Consider the following 17,405-nt stretch of genomic DNA (forward strand, 5'->3'; position numbering starts at 1 on the left):
TGGGCCTGCTTTGACCCTGCCAGTTTTTCCATCCTGGGATACGTTATCTTCTGAAATTTAAACCATTGCTGAGGTGGCAGCATGGGAAGTTGGGGGTAGTTTATTTTTGAGCTCAAATGTCAAATTCTGAAAATGTCTGTTAGCACATTAGACACGTTAGTAGGCTTTCAAGATAAAGCAGTTTGGTTTGTGTTTTAAGTCAACAGAGAGAGCATGTAGTCTGTTATTTTCTAATCATAAGAATTTTGAGCTAGAATTCTCCAAACAGACAATTCTGCAAACAAGACAGTGGATTGGTCCTGATTTGAGAGGATGGATATGAAAGATGAGAAAAAAGGGATAAAAAAAGGTGTGAAGGAGCAAGAGAAGACAAATTGGATGTGTAATGCGTAGTGTATTGCTGACAGATGCCTCATTTGTAGGGATATTTAGCATATGGTGGATCTCTGTGTGTGTATATATATATTTGATGTATATGTGTCTAAGAAATGGATGGTAGCAGGAGAGCACCAGTCAAATGAGAACTTCTACCAGTGCTATCTGAGTGAACTGGCTACAAAGCTCAGGATTTTGTTGATAACTTTTTTTACGAATCAATGCACCAAATCCGGTGGGTGTATGAATGCCGTTAGTAGTGCCATAGGTTTCATCCTGTTCCCTTTTTTACTACTTAAAAACCAGTCATAGTTATGACACTTACCAGTGTCATAATGCAGAGTTTGGTTGTCTTTGAGGAGTATGAAGACGGCGGGTTTTGTATGTAGAGGAGTGAAGGTAGTGCTAGGGTAGGAGGGATGCGATACCTATGATAAGAAAAGGGGGAAATAGTTGAACCTTGCTGTAGGATTGTCACTATGAGTTGAATCATAGTCTTATTCATGCAGCAGCAGACGGAAAACTATCAAAGCTGCATTTTCAGAAAGGGCTCTCCAGTTGCTGACGTTGAGCAGTCTCTGCCGTGGCTGCAGCTGGCAGGGTGCTGCTTGCCGCTGTCGCTCCGTACAGCTGTTGTAGGTTATGTGATGGGGAGATGAACCATTTATTTAAAAGCAATCCTGTGCTGATATGTGGAAAATAGTTTGCATAATTTTAGCGCAAATATATTTTCTCTCAGATTTTCAAGAAATGACTTTGGATAGAAAGGTCATTTTAAAATATCAAATTACTGGATTCATTTTACCGCAAGGATCAGTGACAGCTATTAAACACAAAAGAAATGAAACTGCCTCATACTTAATGGTCCATCTTTCCTGGCTTTGGCAACGGGAGATACTGTGAAAGAGCACATGTGCTAGGCCACTTCCAGAGTCCATTCCACTCAACTCCCAACAGCCATGGCTGTTTGATTAAAGATGCCAGAAGACACATCTCTGCCTATACCTTTTAGTGTCTGTTTATGAACTGTTGTCCATGACTTTAATCCCTTTCTCGGATACCTGTAGATAACTGTTTGCCTGTACAGCCTCCTGTGGCAACATGTTGCAGAGATGCACAATTTGTGTGACCCAGTGCTTTCTTTGATATGTTTGAAACTGGTCTTCTAATTTCTTTGAGTACTTCTTGATTTTACTAACGTGAAATTAGGTGAATAACAGCTTTGCATTAATTTTGTCTGTGGCCTACATGATATTGTAAACTTCTGTCATATTCCCCCAGTCTCACTCTGTCCTCTTTTCTCCAAACTGAAGAGCCTTTTGGGTTTAGAGAGGATGATTTACTGGTAGGTAATGCACAGGGAGGCGAAGCAACCTGCTGGGTCATCAGCAATGCCAGAGCCGTCTGGCAAGCCAGACAAATCTGACTCGGAACAGCATTAGGAAATGGATTTTCTTTTTTGTCTCTCTCAGACTAGCTGCTCTCTTGCAGTTGTGTATGCTAAATCAAGATTGATGATTGTAAGTTGGGGAGCTGTGATAATTCCTTGGACTGTGGCTTAAGTGGTTAGTGTTGTCTCAGAATCTGCCTCCTGAGGATTTGGTTGTTTGGGGACTTTTGTCTTCCCACTATTCATTCATTTCTAAGATGAGCCATGAATTTTATTTCACAAAGCTTTGTGTCATTTGTCACTGGTAGATATTCTGTGATATTTTCCCAGTGATGCAGACTGCTTCTTCAGGAGACCCCTTTCCTTGTCTCTGTTAACTGTGCATTTGGATTTGTTTGCTTAGTTTCAGGCTAAAATCCTGGCTTCCCCACAATTGCAGTGTGAGGCCTTTGACTTCCGATCCCCACAATGTTCCATTAAAATGGACATTCTTTATCAAAAGAGAGAGATTACAGTGCTACAGCAGGTACCTGTAATTTCAGTTTCTTGCTCTTTAATTTGCCTGCTCTTGTAGATATTCTGCACATCATGACTCATTTTTCCTCCACCAATAACAGGCTTTTTTCAATGTCTCTGTAGTTTCAAGCCCATTTCTGTCATCTTTTCTGTCATCAATTCTAGCAGGTTGTCTCCATCAGAATAGTTTCTAGAAATGAATTAGTTCTTAGATTTAAGGTTTACTATCTTTTGAATGAAAGTTATTTTCAGGCATACACATTTCAAAATTTTGCATGTTTTGTGAACAACAATAAAGTTAGTGGTAACCATTTTTTCTGATCTCAGGTACTTGAACAGTTTATGCATTCATTAGATTAACAGTGAAAACAAACTCCTCTGTAATTTTTCGATCCGTATATCCTAGTACTCTTCAATTATATTAAAAATGCATGCTGCTTAGAAGAAATTATTCTTTTTGGTGACTACTACTTAAAAATTCTTGGGGCATGAGCAACATTTCTAATTTCAGAATAAAATGCAGGTTCTAACAGCAGGTAACCATGAGCGTAAGGGGTGATCATCCTGAGTGCTTATAAAAGAAAGGACAGCCCGGCGGGGGGAAGCTTTGCTGTCATTGAGGATGCACGTTTTTGACTGGATGTGTTCGTGTTGGTGCCAAACTGTAAACGTAACCTTGAAGAGATACTGACTCCTTTGCTGGTCTTTCCTGGCATCATGGGAAGCAGTGGCGTGGAAATGCTGGTTGGAAGGAAGAGGTGATGGGCTGGGGAATAGGGGAGGAGTAGGAATGTGGCCAGGGAAGAGGGGTCCTGAGGACAAAGGAGGTGGGTACAGCAATTGGAAGGAAATTATGAAACAGGAAGAAGCTGGGGCACAGCATAGTTTGCCTCCTTTGTATTCCTATTTTATGCAGCTTAAGTTTTATTTTACTTTTATTTGTGTTGTTTTGTGTTATTTGTTGCCAAAGTAAGGTAGTCTGGAGGGAAGCAAGGCTGTGCTGGCAATGAGGCAGCTTGATGGACAGTCCCGGTTTACCTGTTACTGGTTTGGGAAGCGCATCTGTGCAAAGCAAATGGTGATGCCAGGTGTTTTTGAGAGGGATTTCCTGCATGACTCTGGACAAGCATCCCCCAAAGGGTGCTTTCACCATTTGCTCCTAGTGATTATTCCTTGTTCTTCAGGTGTCCTGCGAGCAGGACGCTTGGGACAACTCAGGAGCTCTTGGAGCTCTTCAGAGCTGATCCCAACTTCCACACAGGGTAGGACACATCTGAAATGTGTTATGATGAAAAGAGGCTGTTTTTCTACAATATATGGCTCTGTGAAGTTTCAAACTGGGCACCCGAAAGAAACATACTTTACAGCTTTCTAGTATTGAGGAAAATGCTAACACGTGCTCCCTGAGGGGCAGGATGTAGAGGATTCGGTATTTGTGTTCTGCAAATACTCTGAGAGAGCATCAATGGAAATGCCCATGATTACAGGAATAATTTGTGTATTTGTTTCAGGGCAAAATGGTGTATACAGTAACAAAAATTTGAGGCCAAATCTTGAAGGAAGCTACCAAATAACAAAGGAAGCTGCAAATAAAAATAGTAGCATCTATTCACTAACTGAATGGGTGTCCTGTGCGATTGCATAAAGTCATGTCAGGACCATGTTGAGATGGCTGATATTTTATAACACCGAAGCATTTATTTTTGCAGTTTTTTTCTTTTAATATAGTGTTTGTGGACAGTACACACATAAGAAAAAAGAGTTGGGTTGAAATGTGTTGAAGTCACACGTGAGCTTACTTGGGAAGTCATTTTTCTACATAGTATAAAGCAGCTTGGCTAAATGAAGAGGCGTATGAAAAACTAGGATTAGACTGCACTAGTAGAGTTGTGCAGGACAACGTGTAGCCTCTGCCTCTTGTGTGCTTGCCCCTTTCCTTCATTATTAATTTACTATCTTCTGAAATAGTAAAATTAACTATGCTTGTCCTTACTTTAAAGTAACAGGCATACGAACTGAATGGCACAAAGGAAGCTGCTTTGTAGTAGTAGTAGCATGAACATGGTCTAAAAATATCTGCTCATTTTAATAGGGCTCCTTCTGAAATTTCTGTAGGAAAAAAAAGCAATTGCCTGAAGATATACTGGTGTAAATTATTCACCAACAAAAGCAGAGTGAGGTTTTATTGACACTTGCGTTGCCATCAGTACTGTAAGGAAAACTAGGTAAGGAGCAGAGTAAATGGATGTCGCCCAGACTGCTTTCAACTTTGGCTGTGAAAACAGAAGTTCAGAGCTAGAAAAATCCTGTTCCATCTTTCTGCCTGACAAGAGTCTTGCAAACAGCTGCCGACTACTCTTTTTAAAGTCTGTAGTGTATCATTATGGCATCTCGAGTAGCAGTGTCTCCCCTTGGATACTGGGCAGAAGCTCTGTGTGTAGGGGCGCGGCTGCCTTGTTCGGGCAGGAGATGAACTCTCCTGGCTGTCTGAAAGAGAAGACTTTCCCTTTTTCACCAGCAGGATGAGTCAACTGCTGTGTTGAATTTGTGCCCTTGTGCCACAAAATGTTTTAAAATGCTTTGTTTGGAAAAAAAAAAATAATTATATATCATACCAGGTGTTATTTACTGATTCCAGTATTTGTATTAAGAAATGTTAATATTGATGCAAGAAATAGTAACAGTAATTTGATTATATTTAAGTTGCAATAAAAAGTGGAATCTGAAATTGTGATTTCAGAGCTGCTTTCGATTTGTCTTAGTCTTATGTTGTTGGGCTAGGGAGCTATATTCAGATTTCATTAAAACATAGTGAAAAGAAACGTGTGGTGGTATGACCCAGTAAATGTTTAGGTTGTGAGTGTCTCTCTTCCTAGCTGCAGAATGTAAATATAAACTCTTCATTTTTTCCCTGGAAAATAAAAGCAGTATCTGTTTATCATTATCTGTCACATTTACAGTAATTTCTCAAAAAAATTGACCATATGGTCATTTAGATAGAAGGGATGAGACTGAATTGCAAAGGTTGAAAAGGATGGGTTGCCCATATGGTCATTTAGATAGAGGGGATCAGACTGAATTGCAAAGGTTGAAAAGGATGGGCCAAAAAGTCCAATAGCACACCAATGGTAGGTGGACGGTGACACCGCAAAATGCCTGCTGGCCTGGATGTGCTTCAGGAGCAGTTCATGTGCACGAGGCACGTCCAGCATCAGGATATGGCCACACCAGCCTGAGCTTTGAAACTACCACTGGTGCTTTACAGATTTTCCTTCTAGCTTTTGTTGTGTCCTCTTTGCTGTTTTTATAGAATCAGAGAATCGTCTGAGTTGGAAGTGATCTTTAAAATCATCTAGTCCAACCATCAACCTAACTCTGAAAAAAAAACCCCACCAAAAAAAACAACAACTCCCCCATCACTAAACCATGTCTCTAAGCACTATGTCAACCCGTCTGTTAAATCTCTCCAGGGATGGTGCCTCCACCACTTCCCTGGGCAGCCCATTCCAAGGCTTAAGAACCCTTTCAGTGGAAATTTTTTTCCTAATCTCCAATCTGAACCTCCCCTGGTGCAACTTGAGGCCATTTCCTCTTGTCCCATCGCCTGTTCCTTGGGAGAAGAGACCGACCCTCCCTGGCTACACCCTCCTTTCAGGGAGTTGGAGAGAGCGAGAAGGTCTCCCCTCAGCCTCCTCTTCTCCAGGCTGAACACCCCCAGCTCCCTCAGCCTCTCCTCAGGAGACTTGTTCTCCAGACCCCTCACCAGCTCCGTTGCCCTTCTCTGGACCCGCTCCAGCCCCTCAATGTCTTTTTTTTTGGGGTCAGGAGCCCAAAACGGGACTCAGCCCTGGAGGTGGGGCCTCACCAGTGCCCAGTACAGGGGGACCATCACCTCCCAAGTGATTATGCTAGATTATTATGCTAGTAATAGCAACCATGTGTGTAACAGAAATCTAGTGAAAATAAGCAAGAAAGCCTTCAACCTGCTTAAACCTTTTCCCATCAAGGAAATGAATCCAATCCAGGAATTCAAACACATGCTGTTTGTGAGCCAGAGCTGTAGGATTTCATCTCTGATGCTGGAGGTGGGGGCCCTGTGCCGGGCTGTGGAGTTGCTCTGCAGCTTGGTGTCTGCAGCAGGACAGGCACTATCGTGTCCCACAGGCAAATTAGCTATTAAGAGATAAAGGGACAATAAGTGCATTTTCAAGTCAGACGGCATTAGGGATCTAAGAGAGAAGTCCTGGAGAGGAAAAAAGATTGAGCAAATGTTAGTATTTGGAAGAAACTTCATCAGAGATTCAAGTTGTGTATAATTTTCTGTTACTCAAATGTGAAATTGCACTCCAAGAAAGGACTGAGATTAGGTACAACTCGGCGTTTGTGTATAAATCCTTGTGGACTCAACCTATTTGTAAATTCCCAATTTCTTTTTGGAGAAAGTCATAAATAGTTAGTAGGAGTAGAAACAGTAAGAAATTACTTTCTTCTTTCTTTCCTTCATATTAGAAGAAGCAAGAACAGAAAAGCACAGTAAGAATATTTAAAAAAGGGAGAAGCTGGCAAGAGCCAGCTCTGCTTTTCTCAGTTGTTTTTTCCTTCCTCAGTAGGCACTGTGGAAACTGCTGCCCTATCTAAGAGAAGCTACCTAATTCTGATTAATTAGTCCATTTGGCTAACTTAACAGATACAGTCATTAAATTAACTATCCATATAAAAAGAAATTCAGCAATTCTTTTGAGGGGAAGGAAAGGATGAAAGTTTAAGAGCTGTGGCTTTTAAAGCAGATAGATTGATGGAGTATGGAGGTAGGTAATCCATCCCCCCTGAAGTGCAAGGGAAGATCACGTATGAACAGAGAGAAGGTGTTTGGATAGATGTGAGGATAAGGGAGAATTAAAATATCCTAGCTAGTCAGATACAAAAATCTGTTGGGTAAGTGACTTTTTTGAGTTTATCTTGCTGTATTTTTCACTTAGCTCATGGCTGGTACTGATAAGGTTTTAGGACCATAGTCTAATGTGAGGTAATACTAATTGTCCCTTGAACTCTTACTAACTGGCAGATAAAACATCCCTACTGTTCCCTCTCATCTAGTTTTCCAATTTCTTGGTCCTTGTTTCATGGTAATAATCATCCTGCCCTCTCTTCCCTGGTGTACAATACGGGCTGTTATAAAAAATCACCTCCCCTAGTAACTCCTTCCATAGCTCTTAGTCCTGTTAACAAAAGGAGTCTTTCAGCACTTTTCTCAAAGCAGCATGCTGGTCGGTTCCCATCTTTTACAATTTCCTGTATGAATCTGATTCTTTCCCTTTTCCCTTCTTCTCAAGGGGCTAACTTCCCCGTATATACTTGAGTTAAAATTTAGACCTTTCCATGTTACTTGGTAGAGGAGGTACACCACCATTTTTCACTTGATGGGGAGTTACTGCATCCTCATGTGCTTGGTACCCAAACTGTGCCCATTCCTGTTACTGCAGCCCTCTCAAGTGTGATGTTGCAGGAGGCTCCCTTCTCACAGTTTTCTCCTGCAGCATGGGTTAGCATTAATCGTGCAGTTGATATGGCATCTTTCTCTTATCAGCGTCTCCGTCATTTCCCTGAACCTGTTGTCTTCTCTTGAATGTCTCCATTATGTCTGATGACAATCTCCTTCTGGCATTCAACCTATTCAGGCCTTTCTGCTGATTTCAGCTAAAAACTCTGTCTTCCTTTTCAGTAATGCATCTCAGCTCAGATCTTTCATTTGATGTCCTTGTCTGGCACCATATTTAATCTGAAATTTCAGGTGTACGTAATGGAGAGCTGTGGAGACAGAAGAAATGATAAAGAAGTCTCCCAGTGTCCAAGGAGACACAGCAATGACATTGGGTACCGTGAAGCAGAGTCATTTCTGGTATTTATATATGTCTGCTATGCCAACAAAGATGCATTTTAGTATTATGATTTCTACTTTCCTTAAGTTTGTAATTCTTTCTATGGCCTCTAAAGAGGGCCCTATAGTTTCTGCTCTTTTTCTTCTATAACTTTTAGGCATTCCATCTTTACAGTTTCTTAAATCTGGAGAGTTAATTTCTGTTTAAAAGCTAATGGCAGGAATTTTCCTTCTCTTCTTGAAAATGAAAGTTTCTTTTTCATTTCCAGGGATAATTCCAAGTTTGTTATCAGTTCCACATTCAAATACAAACCCGTTCCCCTTTCCAGTGTATTTTATGGCCTCTTTCTTCTTCTTTCAAGTCAAAGTGCTTTTTAATCTCCTGGTATTTCTTTCTGTTTCTTTAAACGCTTGGCTTGTTCTGTCCTTTTTTTTGTTTGTTTGTTTTTCTTGCCTCGTTTTTTGTTCCTCTTTTTGCTTTCTGAAGCAGCCTCTTTCTCCTGGGGAACCTATCTACTGCCAAAGCTCAGCTCTTTTCCTGGGTTCACAGTCCTGGTTTTGGTTTGGTAATCCTCATCTGCAAATGCTACAGTTAATTCAAGGTAGAATTTAGGCACATTTACATGCGTGATCTTGGATAAGGTTACTTTCCTGAGTCAGGGCCCTCTTCTGTGAGAAAATTCCCCCGGCCAGCTCCTCCTGCGGACTATCGTGACTATTTGAGAGAGCTGAAAGAGCAGGAAGGAACTTGCTCATATTTTGTTCTGGCCCTTGCGCTCTTGGGTCTGTATGGGTTGGACTCATATGGTTGTGTCATTCAATAATACTCTAAAAAATGATGCTGCTGTAAACAAAACTGCACTACTTGATTTGTGTACATTTTAAAAATAACAGACCTCTGAAAACAGAATTGCTATTATTAGCATAACTGTTTTTAACTTGGAAAAGCCACAGATCACGTGTGCTGCTTTCCAGTGAAATGTTTTATTTTTAGGTCTTAACGTTTGCAGGTCTTTGCCACACCTTTTCAAACTGTTTGTATCAATGCCTCAGCGAACGTTTCTGAAAATCTCATTCTGCAATATTGTCTTCTGTAGTGTAGATAGTTTTTTCGCTGTAATTTTCTACATCTCTAGTATTTCTAAGATTTTTTTTTTTTACAATCTGTTGCTTTTTCACATTCAGGTTTTCTTTATAATTAATACCAAAACTACTACTTAAACTGACAAAGGTGGCTTTCTGAGCCAGGTACAATTTCTGTGTGTTTGGCAGCCCTCAGTTATGTCTGTTACCTTGAACCAGTACGGACTGCCATCATCCATGCTTTCCTGTGGCAAGAGGTTCCACATCGTAACCAGGGGCTGTGCCAGAAAAGGTCTCTCTTTATTAGTTTTGAGTTTACTGGCCTCTTCTGTTACCTCCTAGCTCGTGCATTGTACAAGGCAGAGAATGATCAATCTCCTTGTTTTCTCATGCCAGACACAATTTTCAAGTTTTTGAGAACATAATATATAATATTCCAGAACATAAAAGCATTAACAGCAGTGCCTTTTAAGAAACAATAATTTTGTCAGCAATAATTTTTCGCATAAGAAGACCCTGTGCTTCTCTTTGTCATCCCTCCAAATACAACTGTAAACTCCCTCCGAATTAAGTCATTCTGTTTGATCTCGGCCTTTTACACTGTATACTTACTTTAGTATTTTACATTTTATAACCTCTTGCATCTTCCTCGACACAAAACCCTTTGTGGCCATCAGATAAGGAGGACAATCTTAGTTTAACTGAGTATCCCAGAAATAGCTGTGAGTGAAAGTAGAGCCCTAAGCTATAGAGGTGGATTTAGTAAACCTGTGGAAGCATAGACTCTGCTGGAAAGAAAGTGTAGTGAACACTAAGGAACTATATATCTGACTTCACCAAACTAAACAAAATACATTATTAGAGAGCATCTGTCTAAATTTCTACATCTGGAAAAGCCATGCCGATGTTGTAGAAGCCTTTCAGCTCCTCCAGGTGAATGAGTATCCTAAATATTTAATATTCACTTCTATGAGGAATTTGAGGATTGTAATCTAAAACTCAAGCAACAGCATCTCTTATAGGTGTTCCTAAATAATGGGTCCTTCACAGGCTGCTGTGTAAAGCATCAGCATAGGTATATGGGCCTGAAAGAATTAAGAGAGTCCTGGGGGCCAAATCTGGGGGAAGCTGGTCATGCTGATTCTGCAGTGGCTGAAAGAATTGTTTGCCCTTTCCTCCTGCCCTATTTACAGCTGCTGAGATATTTTCCCTTCCTGCATCACCTCTGGGCCTCATTGAACGTCTTCACAAGGGGCTTGCATTACAGCGTACAGCACAAACGTGGGTTTGGTGAACCCTCCCAAGTGTACTTTGATGTCTGCCAGTACTGACACCAGGAGTATTTTGATGAGTGTTAGTTCTGACACTGAGAGTATTTTGATGAGTGCTTGTGCTGACACAAGGTAGATGTAACGCTTGCTGCTGAGGGGACACTGAGGTCTGCTGCTTTCATCCACAACTAGCCATGAACTCACTGTGACTGAGGGGACCCCACCTCCATGGACAGTTGTCCCATGGATGCTCTCCCTTCACAAATTTGTTAGCATCCCTCATTTTGTTGCCTCTGTTGCTTGCACTTAGATACAAAGTCTTTAAAGTCCGGCTTCCATTGACTCATTGACAGTCTGTCTACATTTGAGGTTCTGCCAGCATCTTCTATAGCCTAATTAGCTACCTTTACATGTTGGTGTATAAATGCTGGGGCATTCAGATCCCTGCACAACTCAGATTTTTGCTAGGCTCCAGGAGCTTTCCATTCCCTAGTTATCTCAGGAACCTCTCTGTGCTTCCAGGTAACTGAACTTCTGAAGCAAAGCTGTCCAGTACCTGTTTGCAGTATTTGAGAAGAGGTCTCCTTTGGACATTGGTATTAATCTTACCTCAGTTTGATTGGAAATACATCTTCTTTAATGTATTTAGTTGTGTTTTTCAGGAAGACACCTTATTGATCTGGCAAATCATATTGCCAGAAACAAGTGCAGTCATGTGTCTCTTCTTTATAGACCAGGTCCTCCAAAACAGCATAATAGAAATTCCCTCCAGCCCTTAAGTGCATGAATTTGCTGTTTGTACAATTGAATTTGGTCCTATTTCTAACATCCAGTCCTGAAGATCATCCAGTTCTTTCCTGTGGGAGTTTTTTCAACCTTCTTTCTTCCCCGTGCTTTCCAACTTAGCGTTATCAGCATATTTCATTAGAGCGCTCCTGGGTTTTGTGCCTGGATTATTAATGCCGATATCAAGGTGGCAGTTTGTAGGGCTGGTATGGAAGGACCCACACGACCAACCCTGTCCTGCTTGGGGCTTGCTTTGGGCAGTCACTAGTGCCTACTGAGCAAAAAAGGCCCTGGCCCCGCTGCCTCTTTAGCCAGGGCGAAGCTCTGGAAAGCCCCTGGTGCCCCTCTGCTGTCCTTGCCCTCCCGCAGCAGGTCAGCTCGCCTCTAGCCTGGCTGTCTTGCTTGTTTGAAGGAGAAACATCTAAATTTGCCTCTTCTGCCGAGAAGGTCTGTGCTTGTTGCCTCCTGTTCCATCAGCCAGTGTGCCTGTTGCCATGCTTTCTTTACTGATGCTTCATCTTTTCCAGTTTAATTGCCTATCAGGTAGGACAATATCAAATCTTTACACAGATTTAATAGCAGTAAAATGTTTGCAATCATTGAAAATGTTTAGTGACATTTCTGCTGTAGATTATCTGTTTGCCTAGAAAATAACTTAAGAGGGAGAGGTGTGCTGTGAAGAGACTTGATAAATACAGCATGCATTTAATCACAGAACCACAGAATTTTCATGGTTGGAAAGGACCTCTGAGATCACCGAGTCCAACCACACACACACAAAAGATCCCCGCAATCTCGGGCACTAGAGCATGCCCTGAAGTGCCACGTCTACACCTTTCTGAAATCCCTCCAGGGATGGTGACTCCACCACCTCCCTGGGCAGGCCCTTCCAGGGCCTGACCACCCTCTCAGGAAAGTCATTCTTCCTCAGATCTCATCTAAACCTCCCCTGCCCCAACTTCAGACCATTTCCTCTGCTCCTGTCATGATTCCCTTGGGAGAAGAGGCCAACCCCCACCTCTCTACAGCCTCCTTTCAGGGAGTTGGAGAGGGCAAGGAGGTCTCCCCTCAGCCTCCTTTTCTCCAAACTGAACATGCCCAGCTCCCTCAGCCTCTCCTCGTGTGACTTGTTCTCCAGACCCCTCACCAGCTTGGTGGCTCTCCTCTGGACATGCTCCAGCACTTAACAGTGTAGTGCAGCTCCTGCAGCTGATGGCTTTGCCTACTGTGGTGGTTTGAGGAACCCACAACAATTTATTGTCATTTAGACAATTATTCTATCACCTGATGACACCTCCCCACCCAGGAATGGGGATTGGGAAAAACAAGGAAACCCAAAGGTTGGAATATAAACAGATTTAATAGAATAAGACTAAAGAGTTAACATTAATTATACTAAAGAACCAATATGGGTTCCGATACCAATATAAAATATACGAGGATTATGTTCAGCACATTATACCAGTAGGAAACTGTGCACTTCCAGCAGCAGACAGAAAATGTTGGACACTGTGAGCCCTAGAGCTTCACAAGGAAGGGAAGGGCTCAGGAGTCCGGCACAGGGGCAAGAAGTTCTAAGGATCGCAGCCATCAAGGAAGAGAGGGAACTCCTCAAAAAACTTTGTAATTTATATTGAATGTGATGTTCCTGGTATGAAATAGCCCTGTTGGCCAGGTTGGGTCAAGTGTGCAGGTCTCGGTCCTTCTCGTCCCTACACCTGGCTAGCTCAAACCCACTGAGAACTTGAAACCCACATACCATATATCCAGCTGGCTATAAAGTAAATATTTTCACAGATTCAGACACTAGAGTCTTCTAACAGTGCAGTTTTCCCAAGCGTTAGAGGAGGCCTTACTGAAAAGTAAAATTACTGAAGGTTTTCCCAAGCGTTAGAGGAGACCTTACTGAAAAGTAAAATTACTGAAGGAGAAATTAGTGCTGTGTCACTGGAAGCAGGACATTTGCCCACTTACATTGGTGAGCTCACCATATTGGTGTTACAAGGGCATTTAATTACAGTGCCCTTAGGAGTGTGCCGGAGGCAGCTGCTGTTTTCCCTCAGATACAGACTGATGCAGGAGTGACTCCAACTGGTTTTTCCTCCTTCTGCTTTTTCCTTTTTTTTTAAAGTTCACCTGACTTCCTTACTGTTTGCTTTTAGCAGCACATAGAAAAGTCCTTTGAATTGAAATCATTATCAGTAGACGGTTTTGAACCTTCCGTGAAGAAAACCCCCCTCCCTTTTCCTTGTCCTACCTTCTGGTATTAAAAATGAATGGTATCCCATGCAACGTGTAACTCCATTGGAGGTGGCTGTTTCAGTGATTTTTATGAATGTTTTAGGAAAAGTATCCTGCAGGTTTTGCCCTTTTCAAATGTAAATGTTTAATCAGTGCTTGCTGAGAGGGAGTGTGAGGCTTACGGTTCTTTTTTGCTTCTTCTTGCAGTGACCTGCTGTCTTCTGAATATCTTGAGAGGCATATCGAGCAAGGTGGGAAGACAGTGGAAGTTAAAGTAAGAATTTCCTTTTTATGGTTTGCTTTTTAAATTTACTTTGCTTTTGACGTTAATGCGAATTCCGCAATTTCATGAGATGTACACGATTTTACAGGTGATTTGTTTTACTTTTCTCAGGCAAGCATGTTTCATCTTCTAACTTTTCAGCTTTTTAAATACAAATGAAATGTATTGGCAAATTTAGTACATTAATGTTTGTATCAAAAATGGTATCCATGAAAATGTATACATGGTAGTTCTTTTTACTTGTAAAAATAATTTACTTTTGATGCCTATTGATGAAATGGTTTGGTAGCTGGCATTTCCTGTTTGCACTAAACCCCAAGTTTGTGGTTTCTAATGAGCTTCTTTCTAAGTTTTAGAATAGCAAGATTTATTGTATGATATTTCCTAATAATATATCTAGTCACAGTCTCACATTGTGGATTTCTTTCTCTGGATGCTCATTGGCGTGATGGCTACAAGATCCTGTTTGTTGCAGTTGTCTCCTGTGAAATGTCCCGCTGCCTTTGCAGGAGTGTTTTGCTATTTGCATGCAACGTGGGAATTTTCTTGAGGACCTTCTCTTTGTTAGGACAATATCTTTTAGACATCAGGTATAAAATTGCTGCAGGTTACATAAAATGGGCATGAATGTAATATATGCTGTGCATAATTGAAACTCTTTAAATTTGCCTATCAGGTCAAATGTTATTCAAAGTTTACATTTTATTAAAAAGTCTCTTACGAAGTCCGAGATCACCTAAATACCCTGAAACAAATGCGTTGACCTCTGCAGTGTGCAAGTGGACAAAGCAAGCCTTTAGCCACTGAGTAGCTGAAGATACACGTTTCCTTTGGTTTATCTCTTTCTAGCATTTGCAAATTTGAAATCTGCTTTCTTTTTACTCCCTGACAATAGTTTGCATACATTATCAGACTGAGGCAAACACATACGTGTTCCATTAAATTGTGAAGACTAATTTCTCAGTCAGCCGTGCTATGCAGTCAAGAAGTCTTGACTCAGATTCAGAATATGAGTCAAAGCAGAAATAAAGATAATAGCTGATATTAGTAAGAACATAGCAATCCATTTGTCTATGTCAAGGTATATATGCAAGTTAGCTGAGTCTATCTGAGTCCCATCACTGAATGAGGACAGATCTGTTTCTGATGAGTAAGCCTTAATCAAGCAAGGAAGTGTTTGAAATCAGTGGCTCTTCTCATGTAAGGACTGTTTAATTGCATGGGGAAGAGACGGGAGGATTGAGCCTTTCAGAGGAAGAATCATAAAATGTTTTCTGGGAAGAACATGTCCCAGTCTCCATGGTCCCAGAGATTATTTCCTCCTCAGTTGGCTGCCGTGCAGGGTCACAGAATCACAGAATATTCGTGGTTGGAAGGGACCTTTGAGATCATGGAGTCCAACCACAAAAAAAAGGAAAAAAACCACAAAATCCAAAACCACACCACACCCACCCACAAACAGATACAAACCAACAATCCCAGGCACTAGAGCATGCCCTGAAGTGCCACGTCTACACCTTTCTGAAATCCCTCCAGGGATGGTGACTCCACCACCTCCCTGGGCAGGCCCTTCCAGGGCCTGACCACCCTCTCAGCAAAGTCATTCTTCCTCAGATCTCATCTAAACCTCCCCTGCCCCAACTTCAGACCATTTCCTCTGCTCCTGTCATTATTCCCTTGGGAGAAGAGGCCAACCCCCACCTCTCTCCACCCTCCTTTCAGGGAGTTGGAGAGGGCAAGGAGGTCTCCCCTCAGCCTCCTCTTCTCCAAACTCAACATGCCCAGTTCCCTCAGCCTCTCCTTGTGTGACTTGTTCTCCAGACCCCTCCCCAGCTTGGTGGCTCTCCTCTGGACACGCTCCAGTACCTCAATGTCTGTTTTATGGTGAGGGGCCCAGAACTGAACCCAGCCCTCAAGGTGGGGCCTCACCAGTGCCCAGTCCAGAGGCACCATCACTGCCCTGCTCCTGCTGGCCACGCTGTTCCTGACACAGGCCAGGATGCTGTTGGCCTTCTTGGCCACCTGGGCACACTGCTGGCTCCTGTTCAGCTGACAGTCCACCAACACCCCCAGGTCCTTTTCTGGCAGGCAGCTTTCCAGGGTCATGGTGTACCTTCAGGGATGGCTATCACTGCCTTGCTTAGTACTCTCAAATCTGCTCTAAGTAGAGAACTACCATTGCTGCATGGACGTTCCTGCTTGAGATGAACTGAATTGGAAGTGAAAGGATTGCGAGGTTCCCCTGCAAAGGAGGACTGTGCTGCTTGAGCGGCGTGTCTCCCTCTCCATGCTGCAGGCAGGGGTGCAGGGGTGGCTGGGGCAGGTAGTGGAGGCTTTTCTGCTCCCTCCTCACCCACCGCTCCAGGAGTTCCGCAGGCAGCAGTCCCACGGAAGCATGCCAGGGAGAAGGATGGATATTTTTCACTTGTTTTGCTGCATCCGAGTGTGTGGGATCGGAGGAGAGGGAAGCAGCTGCTGTGACAAAATGTCCAGAAGAGCCCCTTGGCTGCAGTCATGGGCACATGTTCAGAAAAGTTCAAATATCAAAAGATTTTTGGAAGAGTGCAGGCTGCTGAGTACATTTTGATGCCAGACACCGAGTGAGGCTAATTTCAGTACCCAGTAGCTGTTTAAAAATAAACTTGGTTCCTTTTGACCAGCCAGTATTTTTCAGAGCTGCTGTAAGTGACCTGGAGAGCCCTGTTCATCCATCGAACAATTTCTGAAAAGTCCAGCAGTATTTTTTTTTCATTTGAGAAACTGCGCTCTGGTTTTGCATCAAATGTTTTGAAAAGCTTACTGCAAATACAAGAATTTTTCATTATGATGACTTAGTACCTTCAATTTCTGTGGAAACTGCTTACCATAACTGCTAAAACCACCTTTAAGTTGATGCTTACAATACACACCCAGCAAAACATAATTATTATACTATATTTTAGGGTTGTGTGGATTGGTTAGGTACTTATTTAAAAAATAGCTGCTAAAAGGGTGCAACTCACAAATAAATCACAAAATATGCACTCCGCTGTGCAGCATGTTCTTAAGCAGAAGTGGGAGAAGAGGTATTTCAGGTTTCTATCAGCTGCTTCAGCATGCTGTGCTTCCCCCACCTCTGTGCAGTTTGTCTTCGGCTGTGGGCAGGCAGAGAGGCGGCCTGGCAGCATCTCCTGCTGCTTCGGTGGGAGAGACAGTGACAGAAAGAAAATGTCCATCTGCCATCCACTGCCAGCTGTAGGCTTTGAGCCAGCCTATTTATACAGCAAAAGGGCCTACTCTATTCTTGGCCGCCTTAGTGACTGTTGCACCCCACTATCAGGAGGGAGTTGGGGGTGACTCAGTTTCGTAAATCCCCAGTGGCACGGACTAAGGTGAGATAAATCTCAAGGTCTGTATACAAACACGGAATCAGGGAATTGTCAGAGTTGGAAGGGACCTCTAGAGCCCATCCAGTCCAACTCCCCTGCCAAAGCAGGGCTGCCCAGAGCACATCACTCAGGAGCATCCAGGTGGGGCTTGAAGATCTCCAGAGAAGGGGACTCCACACCCTCCCTGGGCAGCCTGTCCCAGGGCTCTGCCACC

At 42.6% G+C, this 17,405-nt stretch overlaps 1 protein-coding gene across 1 annotated transcript in view; it reads left to right on the top strand.

Annotated features, from left to right (window-relative positions):
- ADAM22 (ADAM metallopeptidase domain 22) overlaps nucleotides 1-17,405 on the top strand; it is a 141,111-nt gene that overhangs the window by 44,761 nt on the left and 78,945 nt on the right. The window contains exon 3 of the mRNA XM_014952947.1: nucleotides 13,748-13,814. Coding sequence (XP_014808433.1) covers nucleotides 13,748-13,814 — 67 coding nt within the window. The remainder of the gene's footprint in view (nucleotides 1-13,747; nucleotides 13,815-17,405) is intronic.

Source organism: Calidris pugnax, unplaced genomic scaffold, assembly GCF_001431845.1.
Source record: "Calidris pugnax isolate Ruff unplaced genomic scaffold, ASM143184v1 scaffold181, whole genome shotgun sequence".
NCBI classification, from domain to species: Eukaryota; Metazoa; Chordata; class Aves; order Charadriiformes; family Scolopacidae; genus Calidris; species Calidris pugnax.